The 14197-nt window shown below is 47.7% G+C and overlaps 1 protein-coding gene across 1 annotated transcript; it reads right to left on the bottom strand.

Annotated features, from left to right (window-relative positions):
* Positions 1 to 1066: 1066 nt before the first annotated feature.
* lemd3 (LEM domain containing 3) lies at positions 1067 to 13002 on the bottom strand. The gene is made up of 11 exons (XM_013137304.4): positions 11409 to 13002; positions 8240 to 8280; positions 7728 to 7797; positions 7199 to 7358; positions 6556 to 6701; positions 6110 to 6314; positions 5188 to 5366; positions 4853 to 4934; positions 4321 to 4426; positions 3643 to 3721; positions 1067 to 3536 (listed from the first exon to the last, which is right to left on the bottom strand). The coding sequence occupies exons 1-11, from the start codon at positions 12952 to 12954 to the stop codon at positions 3400 to 3402; spliced, it is 2751 nt and encodes a 916-aa protein (XP_012992758.3). The 5' UTR covers positions 12955 to 13002; the 3' UTR covers positions 1067 to 3399.
* Between the last annotated feature and the right edge of the window lie 1195 nt (positions 13003 to 14197).

Genomic DNA, 14197 nt, shown 5'->3' with positions numbered 1-14197 from the left:
CACTGTGTCAACATCAAACCTGTTCAGAGCTCACAATGAACTGTTGGAAGGATGGATTCATAAGATCACATCGTGAATTCACAACTGTGAAATGTTTAAGAAATATCTCCTCGGAAAACCAGGTATTCCAGTGGTATTACCCCGATGACAATATTTCAACAGCATAAACTAATATAAACAAAACCTATTACCCATGATGCAGCACACAGAAAAGTTCAGTCTGCAAAAAAACAACAACACTGTCTTCCATTTTAATTGTCAATGTTTGTTTCTTTATTTTTTTATTTTTTAAATACATATTCAGCTCTGTGCAGTGGAATATGATCGTTTAAAGTGAATGTAAGGTCCTTCCATAATGGGAAGCAATGGAGAAAACTATTTGTAATCTTGTAAACACACATTTGAGCAATGTTAAAATCACCCCGACAACAATTTGACAAAAACGCAGGGCGGGTGGTCCAAATGACACCCCTATTTACTTTGTAGTGAACTACTTTTGACCACTCTATGAAACAGGGTGTCATTTAGGGGGATGGCCGGGCACGCTAGAGGACAGGTTTTGGTAAAAGATCAATGGAAACAAACACCCGTTTCTAAAAACTGTCCGGACTTTCCAACAAAAACATTATACATAATCTTTTTCATGACCTTATTTTCCCTTTAAACGATTATTCAACCTGTTTAAATCAACACTTTAATAAACTCCGTACATTCTCCAGTAATGCAATGCCGTTCTCTTTTTTGTTTTATTTTCTTTTTTAAAGCAAAGTTAAGGCACAATCAGGTTCTGGAGTCAGGACTGTACAACATCTAAAATGTGCATTGTTTTCTACAACTTTCTTGCCCTCAGCTAAATACTTACTTCACCCCACTTAATTTTACACTGCATTTCCCCCTCAAAAAAATAATTGGTGGCACATCCTTAGATCCGTGAGCTTCTGTATGTGTATAGATGAGGCCTACCAAAACTCACTGACTCCTAGGCAACCATTCACAAATCTACTCTCCATTCATTTGGGAGGTTGGAATATTTGGGCTTCGTGAACAGCACCCTTTTTTCCTTATACAGTACACAAACTCATCAGGTTCTGATCAAAACCAGTGCACTATGAAAGGAATAAGTTGCAGTTTGGGACACGGACCATGGAGTAAAAAAAAAAAAAGGTATTTAAATCATTGAATTTCCGCATCAATCCTAAACATTTATTACCCTGTCTAAAACAGCTGGTCGGCATTCATTCTCTGCATCATATCAATCTGAAGGACAAAATAAGAGGAATAACATTAGGTCTGTGTGTATGAACACCCATGGCTGGAAACAATCAAAGAATCGCTATAACAAAGACACTGGATGATTTTCAACATGGCAGGAAATGCTGCTTCGTTGCCTGGAAACTGGCACCCTCACCCGAGACGAGCACTGCGCTTTTCAGACGTGGTGCCCTTGGTTACTCACAACGTAGTAAAAACACCATTACAAATGACCAGCAGTGGAATATGGAGCTTCATAAGCCTCATCCAGCGCGGGCTCCTGTGGAACTGTGGGTCACGCAGAGCAAGCCCCCACGGACCATGGCCTCGTTCACACAGGCAGGCCAATTCTGATCCCACTAACCGGTCCTCCGATCAGAGCAGCGATTAGCTAAAGGAGGTTCAGAACCGGTCAGGCTGTGTAGATGCGGCCTGTGTAGTGTTAATGTCCGGGGAGTGGGGAAGCGTTCTCGCCAACTGAACCACAGCCGACAGAACCGAAAAGACACAATGTACCCACTGGTTGTTCCACACAGATCCATTAACCCTGGGCCCTCTGTCATCCTATCCCAGTCGACCAAACGGGTACGACGGTTCGCCCATCCCAGAGCACCAATGCCAGGGTTTAGTCCTCCACCTAAATGTACCAGAGGATAGCAGACAGACACTTGGTGCAACAATACCAAGAGGGTGAAGCAGAGTATCAAAAACAGCTGCTATTAATTAAAACAGTAACACAAAACAATATAACATTGGAATACACTGGAATACGCTCCAACCGACCAGAGAAGAGATTAGAGATTAGGTGAATTTGTTTGAGGGGGGGGGGGGGGGACGATACAAAGTAAATGGCCGCCTTAATCAAAGAACAATCCGGAATAACAAAATGGTCGATTGTTTGACCGCCCAAATTATTGCGCTCCTCTTTTTCCCTCCTCAAATCACACCCCCTCTTCTCTCTCCAACACCTGTGGACACCGGCCGGGTCACGGCAACGCTGGCCCGAATGGGCCCACAAAGGACTACCACGAGCCATCGCCGCCACGCTGAGACGAAGCCGTCGGGAATCGCTTTGCGAGTTTGAGCGGCAGGAGGAGAACGATGGAAGCGTGCGGTTTGGTAACGAGATCGATTCACGCTCGACGTGAATTTACAGCCCACCCAGTCACACAGCCATCCCCCCTCAGGCCTGGTGCCTTTCCTCCATCCCCACCACTAAAAACTACAGAACAAAGGCATTGCGTTATAACATCCACATTATATGGTATAAATTCAAAAGCTTAAATAGAGGTATACTTTAACCAGCACATGCAGCTATTTCAAAGTGTAGCCCAACTCCACTCCTTGTAACGCAGGGCAGGTCACCAAAACAAGGAAGGATGGTCGGGGGGCACGAAAGAGAGACAGGGTGTCCCTCTCACATATAACTCTTTTAAATATGCCATTAGAAGAAAGCGTGTCGCTTCTTTGTTAACTCCATAAAGTTTGTAATACAAAAAAAAAAAAGGAAAGTAAATAATTAGTGTCCACGGCACCACCGAATCACACGGCCCCAGCTCTCTCATGCAAAGTATAGGCCACGCCCACCCCCGCCCCCCACTCCCCAGTCCAATGGTTGTTCAAGTGGTCTTCCAAGGTTTGGTTCTCAAAACTCAGATTCCTCTTTTTTTTTTTTTTTACAAAACAATAGAACACCTCGGATGAAACAGCAAGTCCCAATCCCCTCCCAACCACCTCAACTGTTGAGACAAGGAGTGGTAACAAAAAATCTAACTCCCTCCTTTAAAGTGAAAACCGCGTCCCCCCGGAAAGTCTTCTCTTTGTAGACGGTTCCACCGACGCAGCGGCGCGCTGTAGCGGGGACACACCCACAGCCCTGAGCCCAGGAGAGGCTGGCTAAAAAAAGGACTCAAAAGGGGGCTTGTGTTGGGGTGTCATGGCAGAATGACAGCCCGGTTCGGCTGGTAGCTGTGGATGCTGGGGGTTTGGGCAGCGGGGAGGCTAGGGGGGTTTGTCCGCCCACTCACAGGAGAAACCGGAGGAGCAGAGCCGGAGGGGAACTTAGCAGGCCGTTCATACGAATACTGGAGGGCTTCAGGGACGTGTTACAGCTCTGGACGTGGTGTTCATATGACTGCCCTAGGGGCTTCAGGGACGTGTTACAGCCTGGACTTGGTGTTCATATGACTGCCGCAGGGGCTTCAGGGACGTGTTGCAGCTCTGGGCCTGGGGGAACCGCTGATGGTAGCGGTCCAAACGCAGGTACTTCACCGTCACTAGCTTACCTGGGGGAGGGAGGATTTTGAGATAATAAACTAGGGGATCAGAGGAGAGCGAAGGACAAATAAGGCCAGCGTGTTGTTGACTAGTTAATGTGACTGTGTCTCTTACCGTCAAACCAGGAGCCGTGAAGCGATTTGAAGGCTTTCCCTGAGTGCTCTGCTGACAGACACTTAACATAGACACAGCCCTGAGAAGACAGAGGGGGATCGAGAGAGGGGGGGGGGGGGGGGGGGGGGCAGAGAGAGAGGGGGGGGGCAGAGAGAGAGGGGGGGGGGCAGAGAGAGGGGGGGGGCAGAGAGAGAGGGGGGGGGGGGCAGAGAGAGAGGTTCAGTGAGAGAAAACCAGAGGGGAGAGGAAGGATTAGACGGTGAAACGTAAATATCACTTTTTTCTGAATAAAGCAAAAAGGATACAAATGGACAAAGGGAGAGAAGAGTTTTACTGTAGTGACAACAGCCTTAACGACAAAGACAACAGCCTTAACGACAAAGACAACAGCCTTAACGACAAAGACAACAGCCTTAACGACAAAGACAACAGCCTTAACGACAAAGACAACAGCCTTAACGACAAAGACAACAGCCTTAACGACAAAGACAACAGCCTTAACGACAAAGACAACAGCCTTAACGACAAAGACAACAGCCTTAACGACAAAGACAACAGCCTTAACGACAAAGACAACAGCCTTAACGACAAAGACAACAGCCTTAACGACAAAGACAACAGCCTTAACAACAAAGACAACAGCCTTAACAACAGCCCATGAACGTGACAGACACTCACCTCTCTGGAGTTCTTGTCGACGGCGATGTGGACGATGCCGTCATTGTCAGAACACTTCTCCAGGATGGCTTCGTGGATCACCAGGTGCCAGTTCTCCCCAACCTCCCTGTCAGGAACAACACATAGGGGAGACAGAGGGATGAAGAGGTCAGCCCGGTCCGTCAAACCGCCGGGAGGTGAGAGAACCAACCCGATGGCCTGTAGTTCATTCACTGGGGATGGTCAAAGACATCTACAACTGCAGCGGCTGTAATACCAGTGACAGTGTACCTCTGTCAAACAATTTAGTTTGTTACAAAATATATATCATAGGAATGTGTTTTTTATTTTGAGATATCTTAGCTGGGGAATCTTACGGTTCTTCATGACTGTGTTCTGAAAATGTATCCGGTTGTATTTAATTGTTATTAATTTGGTGCGCTGTGTGTGTAATTTGTTGTGCCACTTTAAGATGCAGGGCTCCCACGAAAAGAGCCCACGGGCCGAACAGGACCCCCTGTATCAACAGAGGATATATAACAAGGTTACTCACATGACTGGATCAAACATGTTCCTGATCTTGAGACATGGCGTTAAGCTGTTAGGAGGGGAATTCCTCCTGTCCAGAGGGAATGCTGGGAGATAGGGACAGACAGGAAATGACATGTTAGACAGCCTCCCAGGAGGGCCAAAATGACATCCCTTAGAACACAAAGGTTTGGAGATATTGAGATATATTACGTCACATCTTCCACTAGTCTCATTTCACCACCCTTTTTATTTTTTAGATGCAAGACGTTCCGCACTCATAAAGATCTGAAATAGTGTACTAGACAGAGGACCAGGCATGTTTGGGACGCGTCCCAGGGTTAGCGATGGGTTCAGTACCTTTGCCCTGCCAGACTTTGGAGGGGAGGAGAGAGATCTTGTCGCAGCTCAACGAGGGCTGGATCCACCTCCACACCAGGAAGTCAGACCCGCCAATCTGCTGCAACTCTGTCCTGATCCGGCTCTCGTTGGCTGAGAGGAAGGTCACAGCTTTGTCCCAAACCTTCTTCAGCTTCTTCCTGGAATAGAAATGAAACCTAACGTCATTCAGACGTCGCTCGCTTGTCAATCGGCGTGAAAGTAAAACAAGTCAGTGGGATGAGCTTGTTCCCAGAAACCGACGTTGCTAGTTGGGTGTGAATCCACTCAAAACCCAACAAAGCAGCGCGTGCAGGAGGTAAAGAAGCTACAGAGAAACGTTCTAAAACCCAACAAAGCAGCGCGTGCAGGAGGTAAAGAAGCTACAGAGAAACGTTCTAAAACCCAACAAAGCAGCGCGTGCAGGAGGTAAAGAAGCTACAGAGAAACGTTCTAAAACCCAACAAAGCAGCGCGTGCAGGAGGTAAAGAAGCTACAGAGAAACGTTCTAAAACCCAACAAAGCAGCGCGTGCAGGAGGTAAAGAAGCTACAGAGAAACGTTCTAAAACCCAACAAAGCAGCGCGTGCAGGAGGTAAAGAAGCTACAGAGAAACGTTCTAAAACCCAACAAAGCAGCGCGTGCAGGAGGTAAAGAAGCTACAGAGAAACGTTCTAAAACCCAACAAAGCAGCGCGTGCAGGAGGTAAAGAAGCTACAGAGAAACGTTCTAAAATGTTCTAAAACCGACAGCTACCGCATTCAAAGATGTGGTATTAGATTTAAGGGTAATAAATAACTATGGTGAACACTAATCTCATAAACGCATCGTTCATTTTATTGTTTCTTTATCCTGACATGGACTGTGGGCTTGTCGCCCCGGCGCCAGGTTGGACTGGTACTGACCGGTCTTGAGGTGGGACCAGGGAGTCGCGGACGTGAGGGATAGGAAGGTAGGGCTGGAGGTCCTTGTTCTCCTGACATGCCTCCGTGTAGCTTCGCAGGACGTTGATGATCTTCTCCACCATGTCGTATATCTGACGGGCCTCCTCCTCCTCCCGTCTCCAGCGGTATTTCATGTAGTAGATCGCTGCCCACACCAGACCAATCACTATGCAGAGACATGGGACGGAGTGGCGGTACAGTCAATGCTCACCTAAAGTATGTGTCAATAATAAATAGTCCCACAGCAATATTTCTGACTTTCCAAATGTTTACACTTAACATTTAGATTCAGTTCAACTAACAGGCTCTTCTATCAAAGCAGCTTCCAGCAGTGAGCACATACATTCCCATAGATGCTTGGCCCCCTGCGGGAGAATGACCTTCAGATGGTAACCAATGGCTGTTACCTGCCAGGATCAGAACCACGCGGTGGATCACGGTGAAGAAGGCTCGTCTGAAACGGCACCAGAATGACATCTTGGGGTGTGTGGACTCCAGACGAGTCACCTCGTTGACCTCCTCAACCTCCTCCTCAGGGTGAGCACCAATCAGACTGGAAAAGGGGAGAGATTACAGGAGTAGGGAGAGAATACAGTGACATTAGATAGAGACCTCTTGATTCAGTAGTTCATAGACCAATGTGTTGCCACAGAACTTAGCAGAAGTTGCTTTAGGATGAGAAAAGGCCACAGTTCTCTGGTTGTTCCCAAAAAGATTTTTCTGATGTGTAACTGAACACGTTTCACCCCATCCCCACATATTGCCGTATTCCATCCCCACATATTGCCGTATTCCATCCCCACATATTGCCGTATTCCATACCCACATATTGCCGTATTCCATACCCACATATTGCCGTATTCCATCCCCACATATTGCCGTATTCCATCCCCACATATTGCCGTATTCCATCCCCACATATTGCCGTATTCCATCCCCACATATTGCCGTATTCCATCCCCACATATTGCCGTATTCCATCCCCACATATTGCCGTATTCCATCACCATGTATTACCGAATTCCATCACCATATATTCATATATATTACCGTATTCCAACGTCTTCCGGCCTGACCCGTATGATCCACTCGAGGGAGGTCTGCACCCAGTGGCGGTAGACCTCGTTCTGCTGTAGCAGGTAGTCTGAGGCTTCCTGAAGAGACAGGCTCCGGTTCTGCTGGATCTCCGGGTCCGTGCAGTCGTGTTGGCCTGGGAGGAGACAACATTCAGTAACACGCAGTGGCTACTCCTTCCGGGGTCCATGAGGAACCCACAGCCGAGCACAGAGCCATGCAGGTCCTGAGCCAATACAGACCCCATGTGATTGCTGCTGATGTAAGACAGGCTTTCTAACACAGATGTTATATTCACAGACTGATATGACCGTGAGAATAATAATTATAAGACAGAGATAGAGACAGAATGATCCTGTAAGCCAACATCATTTCCAACATAATTAGCATGATTTAAGGATCAAAACCCATCAACAAGGCAGTCAGCATCATCACTTGAAGCCAGGAGGAAGAAAACAGTCCTAGAGTTTGACAGAACAAAATTGCAGCTGGTTTGTCAACGTACCAGCAATGTCAGCCAGGTGGTCGTGGAGGAGGAGCAGGAGTTTCAGAATGGTGTCCTTTTCCGTCTTGTTCTGTAACAAAGACAACATTCACTTACATTTCCTGGTGCTGAAGTGGTACACTAACAACATATAGCGTCCACATGTACTGCGGCTGTACGGGTTAGAAAACAAAAACCCATCTCCTCCATCAGGGAGCACCAGGGGACCGTTAGGGGTTAACTGCATTGCTCAAGGGCAGAACGACAGACTTTTTGTCGAGTGAGGGCATTGATCGAACATGGCGCTCTGACCGCCAGACACCCTCCCCAGGGAGATGGTAGAGGAACAACAAACACTTCATACTCTTCAGCTAAACGCTCCTGTGTGTGTGTGTGTGTGTCTGACAGTCAGGATGTAGAATTACTGTATCTTTTCATCAGGATGCAATCAGTATCTCACAGGCGTGTAAATTGAAATGATGCTGCAGAGCCAAGACTGGACCAGAACCAAGATCATAGGAAAATAAACTTACATAGGAACTGTCAAAATCGGTGCCAAACGGATGGTTCTTATCTGGAAATGAAAACAAATACAGCAATTAGGGTCCAACCAGGAGACAGGAAATGGACAGTTTGAGAGACACAGGCGGCAAATTAATACATCATAAAGAAATATTCTGTCCTAAATGGCACCCAATTGCTGACACACCAGACCCCCCCCCCCACACACCAGACCACACACACACACCAGACCCCCCCCACACACACACCAGACCGCCCCCTCTCACACACACACCCCCCACACACACCAGACCCCCCCCACACCCCCCACACACACCAGACCCCCCCCACACCCCCCACACACACCAGACCCCCCCCACACCCCCCACACACACCAGACCCCCCCCCCACGCCCCCCACACACACCAGACCCCCCCCCCACGCCCCCCACACACACCAGACCCCCAAACACCCCCCACACACACCAGACCCCCCAACACCCCACACACACACCAGACCACACACACACACACACACCCCCCACCCACCCCCACACAGACCCCACCCACACAGACCCCAACCACACAGACCCCACCCACACCCACCCACACCCAGACCCCACACACAGACCCACCCAGACCCCACACACACCCACCCACCCAGACCCCACACACACCCATTTGCTCTAAATCATTGTCCTGCTGGAAGATCCAATGACAACCTAGTTTGAGCTGATCTCCAGTCAAAAGCAGGCAGATAATGCTCTAAATGCTGCTACTTGACAGAGCCCATGATGCCATGCATCCCAACCAGTTCTGCAGGGCATTTGTAAGAAATGCAACCCAGCAACATCACATATCTAACACCATACGCCACAGTGCATTTTCAGCATTACCATCCCTCCTTTCCCAGCCAAACCCACATCTGGGGTTTCTGGACACAATTCGTCCTGCCCCCTTAACAGAGAGAGCTAACACTACAGAAAAACAAGAGTGACGTTCGGGATCTAATGTTATGGGCTGTTTGCGAACACAAGTACTGAGTAGACCTTTGAATGATCCGCTCCAAGATATCATAATCCCAAAATGTCTTTACTGTGTATTTAGAGTGTTTGCTCACATATTTGGTGATACTAGTTTAAACTGCAAAGGCTAGAGAAAACGTCAGGTTACTACAGTATATTCAGAACTAAGCAAGTGGAACCACAGAGGAAGAAAAATTTTACCTGGACAGAACCTTGTTTTCTAGGAGGACAGAACATGAGATTTGACCTATATGAGAGTTGAGTTGCTACAGACACGCCCCCTTTATTAGTAACACATTTGTTCAGAAAACACGGTTACGCCTCTACCAGAAACACACAGACCTTCACTTCAGCGCTGAGGGCTGACAGACTAATCATGTCAAACAATCGTATGCCTTCAAAATACGGTTAAAGACATCAATCTATGGAGGTGTTCTGAATATTAGCATTTTATGTACGAACGGGCTCTATTTTACAAACAGACTGAACTGTTTAAAACAAAAAAAGTAGGCACATGGAGAAAACTGTAGACGCACAACAAAAACTACTTGAGCTATTTAAGCTAGAACTGGTGTACAGCAAAATATTTAAAGGCATATCTGAGTAAAAGGCATGCACTGTAGCATCTTCTGCATTATCTGGACACACAGGTCCGCAGGTGACATTTAGGACAAACCTAGACAATATGAATTACACAAATATATCCCGCCCATCCATCCAAACATACAAAATTAACGCAGCGCTTTGTGCCAGTGACTGCAGTCAATCCCCATTTCCTATTCTAATAACAGCGCCTAGATCCATGCCTGACATGGCCCTTAGCTCTGAGCATGATTTGCATCATTGCAAATACATGGAATCAGCCAACTATCAGCAGTGTGTGCTGGCCTGCTACAGCCAAGAGCTCCTACTCATCAGCCTGCAGGATAAGACGAGAGGGGACAGAGGACGTAACACTGACATCTGATTAACACCCGCCGAACAGAAAACTGCTACCACAGTGTTGTGTGCATGTGTACCAGTGTGTGTGTGTGTGTTTCTGTGCGGTGTGTGTGTGTGTGTGTGCGCGTGCGTGCATGTACCCTGCAGTCTGGGCCTGTGCTTGCGTCCTAACCTCCCAAAAGGCACCCTATGCCCTAGATAGAGCACACAGAGACATCCAGTCCCAGTCCTGACTAGCCCGGGCCCTGCCCTCGTGTCCCCAGAGAACCAAGTAATCAGGCTGGTTTAAACGTCTGTGACCTACATGTTGGTCAATCACAAACTATTCTCCACTCCTCAAATGGTTGTACAGGGAGACATTGGGGACAAGCAGAAAGACTCCACCCACGGTCCAGGGACCATTTCAGGAATCATTAAATGCATCCTGGGGGGGTGGAGGGAGGCTCTAGCGATCACTGCCTCCGGCGCGAACACCGCTGCTGCTGCGTCGCGGGTTCAAGTTCCGATGCCACTCTTTCGCCCAAAAAAAGTATTCTCCATTGTATCAGTCAAATTAAGCCTGACACTGCCTTAAAATACCATCACATCTTCACCTCCATGGGGAACCCAGGGGGTGAAACAGGCCGACAGTCAGACAGGCTACAGAAGGCAGCGGCCAGTGGTACATTTCCATGTAGTCACGTTAATATTGGTGGTTCCCTACATGAAAGGAGTGCTACCCAGATGTAGAACCGGCATGCCCTTGGGCAAGGCACCGAATTGCTCCTGTCGCTTTGGATAAGAGCTTCTGCTAAATTACTAAATTATGTAAGTACACTTATGTGACAAACACTTATTTCTGAGCACTAATAGTATGTTATATGCTTTATATCTCTGAATGAAAACGTAAGCCTATCCCGTTTCAAGAGAACCAATTGCACATTGGCCAAGACTGAAGCCTGGTCCTCCTTTGAAAAAAAAAAAAAACTAGACAAGCACTCAATAATACAACACCCCCGGTGCTGGTAACCAATCCGTTTTCAACTCTGATTTCTACCAGCCCACTGGTTTTTAAACTCAGCCAAAAAGTCGAAAATACCACAATCTGGAAGAAAACTGAAAATGTCTAAATGCATATGGTTGCTACAATTGAAGTTGCACAATGCCACAGAAATATAGCAGACATGTACCTCGCATGTAAAGCTAGATCATGCTTAAGTTAAATATAAACATATGTACATAGGCTTTATACTCACTGACAACATCCACTTCGGAGACTCCAGACCCCCTCATCCGGATGTACATGAGACCGAGGAGGAGGAAGAAGAGGCACGCGGCCGTGAGGAGGAACATGGACAGGTAGTGGGCGCTGAACCCCCAGCCAACCGTGGATGAGCCGACCTCCTCCCTCTTAAATTGCTGGAGAAGCTCGTCCTCCGGCACAGTGTGCTTCTGCTTGAGGCTTGCCTGGCTGTAAGCATGGTTTGGCCCACTGTGATTCGAGTGGTTGGGCCGGTAGGTAGAGGACAGTGTGTTGTAGTTTGAGAACCGCGGTCGGAGACCTATGCTGAATCGGCTACTGGAGCTGCTGGTAGTGGCGCTAACCCCGCTGTCGACGTGGTTTTTGTTGTAGGCGGAGGACGGGGAATTGTTGCCACTGCCTTCCCCAGGCCCGCCGCGGTCGCTCTCTCCCGTCGCAGCCGACACGTAGTTGGTCCCCATGGTATAATGGCGTCGCAGCAAGCCGCTACTCGGAGTCGATTCGCCGGGGCCTCTCTTTTTTTCCACGTCTCCTTTCTCCTCTTCCTCGCCGCCCGTCATGTCTAGACTCCTACTAGCGCCAGGCGTGTCATTCAGCCGGATTGTGCTGCCTGCAGTCTTTTCCTGGCTGCTCTCCGACCCCCTGGCACTTCTGTGGGGAGACAGCCTAGCCGAGAAACTTCGTCTTGAGAACTGCTGTTGTAAGCGGCAGTCGCGCTGTGGGTCAAATCCAGATATGAATTCCTCTTCTTCCTCCTCGTCCGAATCTGAGTATTCCGAAATTAGCTTACTGCTGGTTTTCGGCACGTAAGACGCCCTACTTCCATTCAGAGACCTAGTGTCTCTATCGTTCTCCCCCTCGAAATCTTCTTCCTCTTCGGGCTCTTCGTGGTAACCCCTCCCTTCCACCCCCTGTGAGACTTCGAGGCTCGATTTTCCCCGGTCCCCCCACACGAGATACGCGGGTACGCTTCGCCTCCCCGCAAGCAACCCGATAGGAGAGGAATTGTTGCTGTTGCTACTCACAGCGACTCCCAGACTCCTTCGGGCGGCAGTGGCTGCTCCCGTTGTAGGCCTGATCGCCAGTTGTTGTTGGTACGCGGAACCGCGGTCTCTCCTGCCGCTGTGGTTCGGGCCTCGTTTTTTCTGTGGTGCCTCTACGTCCGATTCGTCCGAGCTGAAGCCCAAAACGAACTTTCCAGCTTCACTGGTTCGCTTTTCGTTCAGGGCCGGTCGACCACCCGGACTCCTGCTTAGGCTCAGGTGCGTGACGTCATTCCTAGCTGGCCTGTCTCCGAATCCCGAAGCTCCCGCCGCTGTGTTGCTGCTGTTGCCACCGCCACTAGCGTTACTGTTGTTGTTGATGCTGCCGCCGTTTCTGTTTTTCCCCGCCCGGGAACCTTTCTGTTGCTGCTCCTCGCGAAGTTTTTTAAGTTTTTTCAAATACACCGGTCGCGTCTTTTCTGTGACCGGGCCTGGAGTAAATCCAAAGCGCTTTAACTCAGAGAAAAGCTCCTCATCCGTTAGCTGCGCCGTCGCCATCTTTGCTCGAAAACTCACACAGAAAGCTGTAACGGAAGTGACGTAAAGTAGCAGACGGAGACGGCAAAATTGAAAAAAAGAACATTTCCCAAGTCAGACATCTGTCTACAGGCAGGGGGCAGGTATCTCCACGACCCGATTTAGCCGTAACCATAATTATACAGGATAGTATATAAATCCCCAGTATTTGGGCTAAAATGAGTTTAATTGATGAAAGCGGTTCCCGTTATTCTTACGAATCAACAAGAGACAAATATGTAACTGTAACGTAATCAAGCTATGAGGGTAACTCATTGTGGGACTTCATTGACAAGACTCTCGAGGTGTCAGTGGACTGGACGACTTTATTGCTAAATGTATGTGATGAGCATACATGCTATTTGTACACGTTGTGCCAGCCTTGGTTCCTCACTGACCAGGCTTATAAAAAAACGGATCCAGGCATAGGCTACGTGTTTAAATTGGCAGGTGGTTTCAAGTCCAGCCAACTGCTTTTTGACTCGCCTATCCACATCATTCCAGCCCTACTCTTTTCAATACAAAAGGCCGAAATATTTACAATCATAAGGTACAGACAGCAGTTTTAAATCTGCTCTTATCATCTGAAAGCTGATCTGGTACCTGGTTTCCCCCACTATTCTATCAATGCTCATTATACGTGCACTCAAGATCCATGTTTTTTCACAGGAACAAACCTGTTGTAAGGTTTGGTTTGAACACCCTTTACTTGTCTCCAAATTTACAAGAGAATTGTCCCTAGTTAAAATACATTTTTACTTACACGCTATATCTATATGTGTATATATATGTTTGAAGAAAGATTCTGCGTTGTCTTTTGGAAAGCATATTAATTATTTTAGAAGAACTGTTAACTAGGTTGGGGTTCTCTACAGGAGAATGTTTTGAGAAAAACACACACGTGTGTGTATTGTGTGTGTGACTGTGCACATGGTTCAACGTTTTACAAATATCCAGTTATGATATGAATAATGATTTCAGAGGTTTGTCTCAAAGTAGCATAACTGTGGTTTCATCTCACAATATAGCCTGTTATTTATTGGGTTTTGAAAATGCATCTTTTTTGTAAAAACACCTTGGTGCATGAAGGCTTGATAGACTGTCATGTCACCAATCGACCAGGTGAGGGCGTTACAATGTGGTTAATTATTTGTTTGGAAGTATAAATGCTTAATTAGAACATAATTACGGCCCATATCATGGCTAATATAAGTACACGCCGGTT

Source organism: Esox lucius, chromosome 14, assembly GCF_011004845.1.
Source record: "Esox lucius isolate fEsoLuc1 chromosome 14, fEsoLuc1.pri, whole genome shotgun sequence".
In the NCBI taxonomy this organism is placed as follows: domain Eukaryota; kingdom Metazoa; phylum Chordata; class Actinopteri; order Esociformes; family Esocidae; genus Esox; species Esox lucius.
The sequence above is the reverse complement of the archived record's forward strand: the minus strand, read 5'-3'. Positions and strand labels throughout refer to the sequence as shown.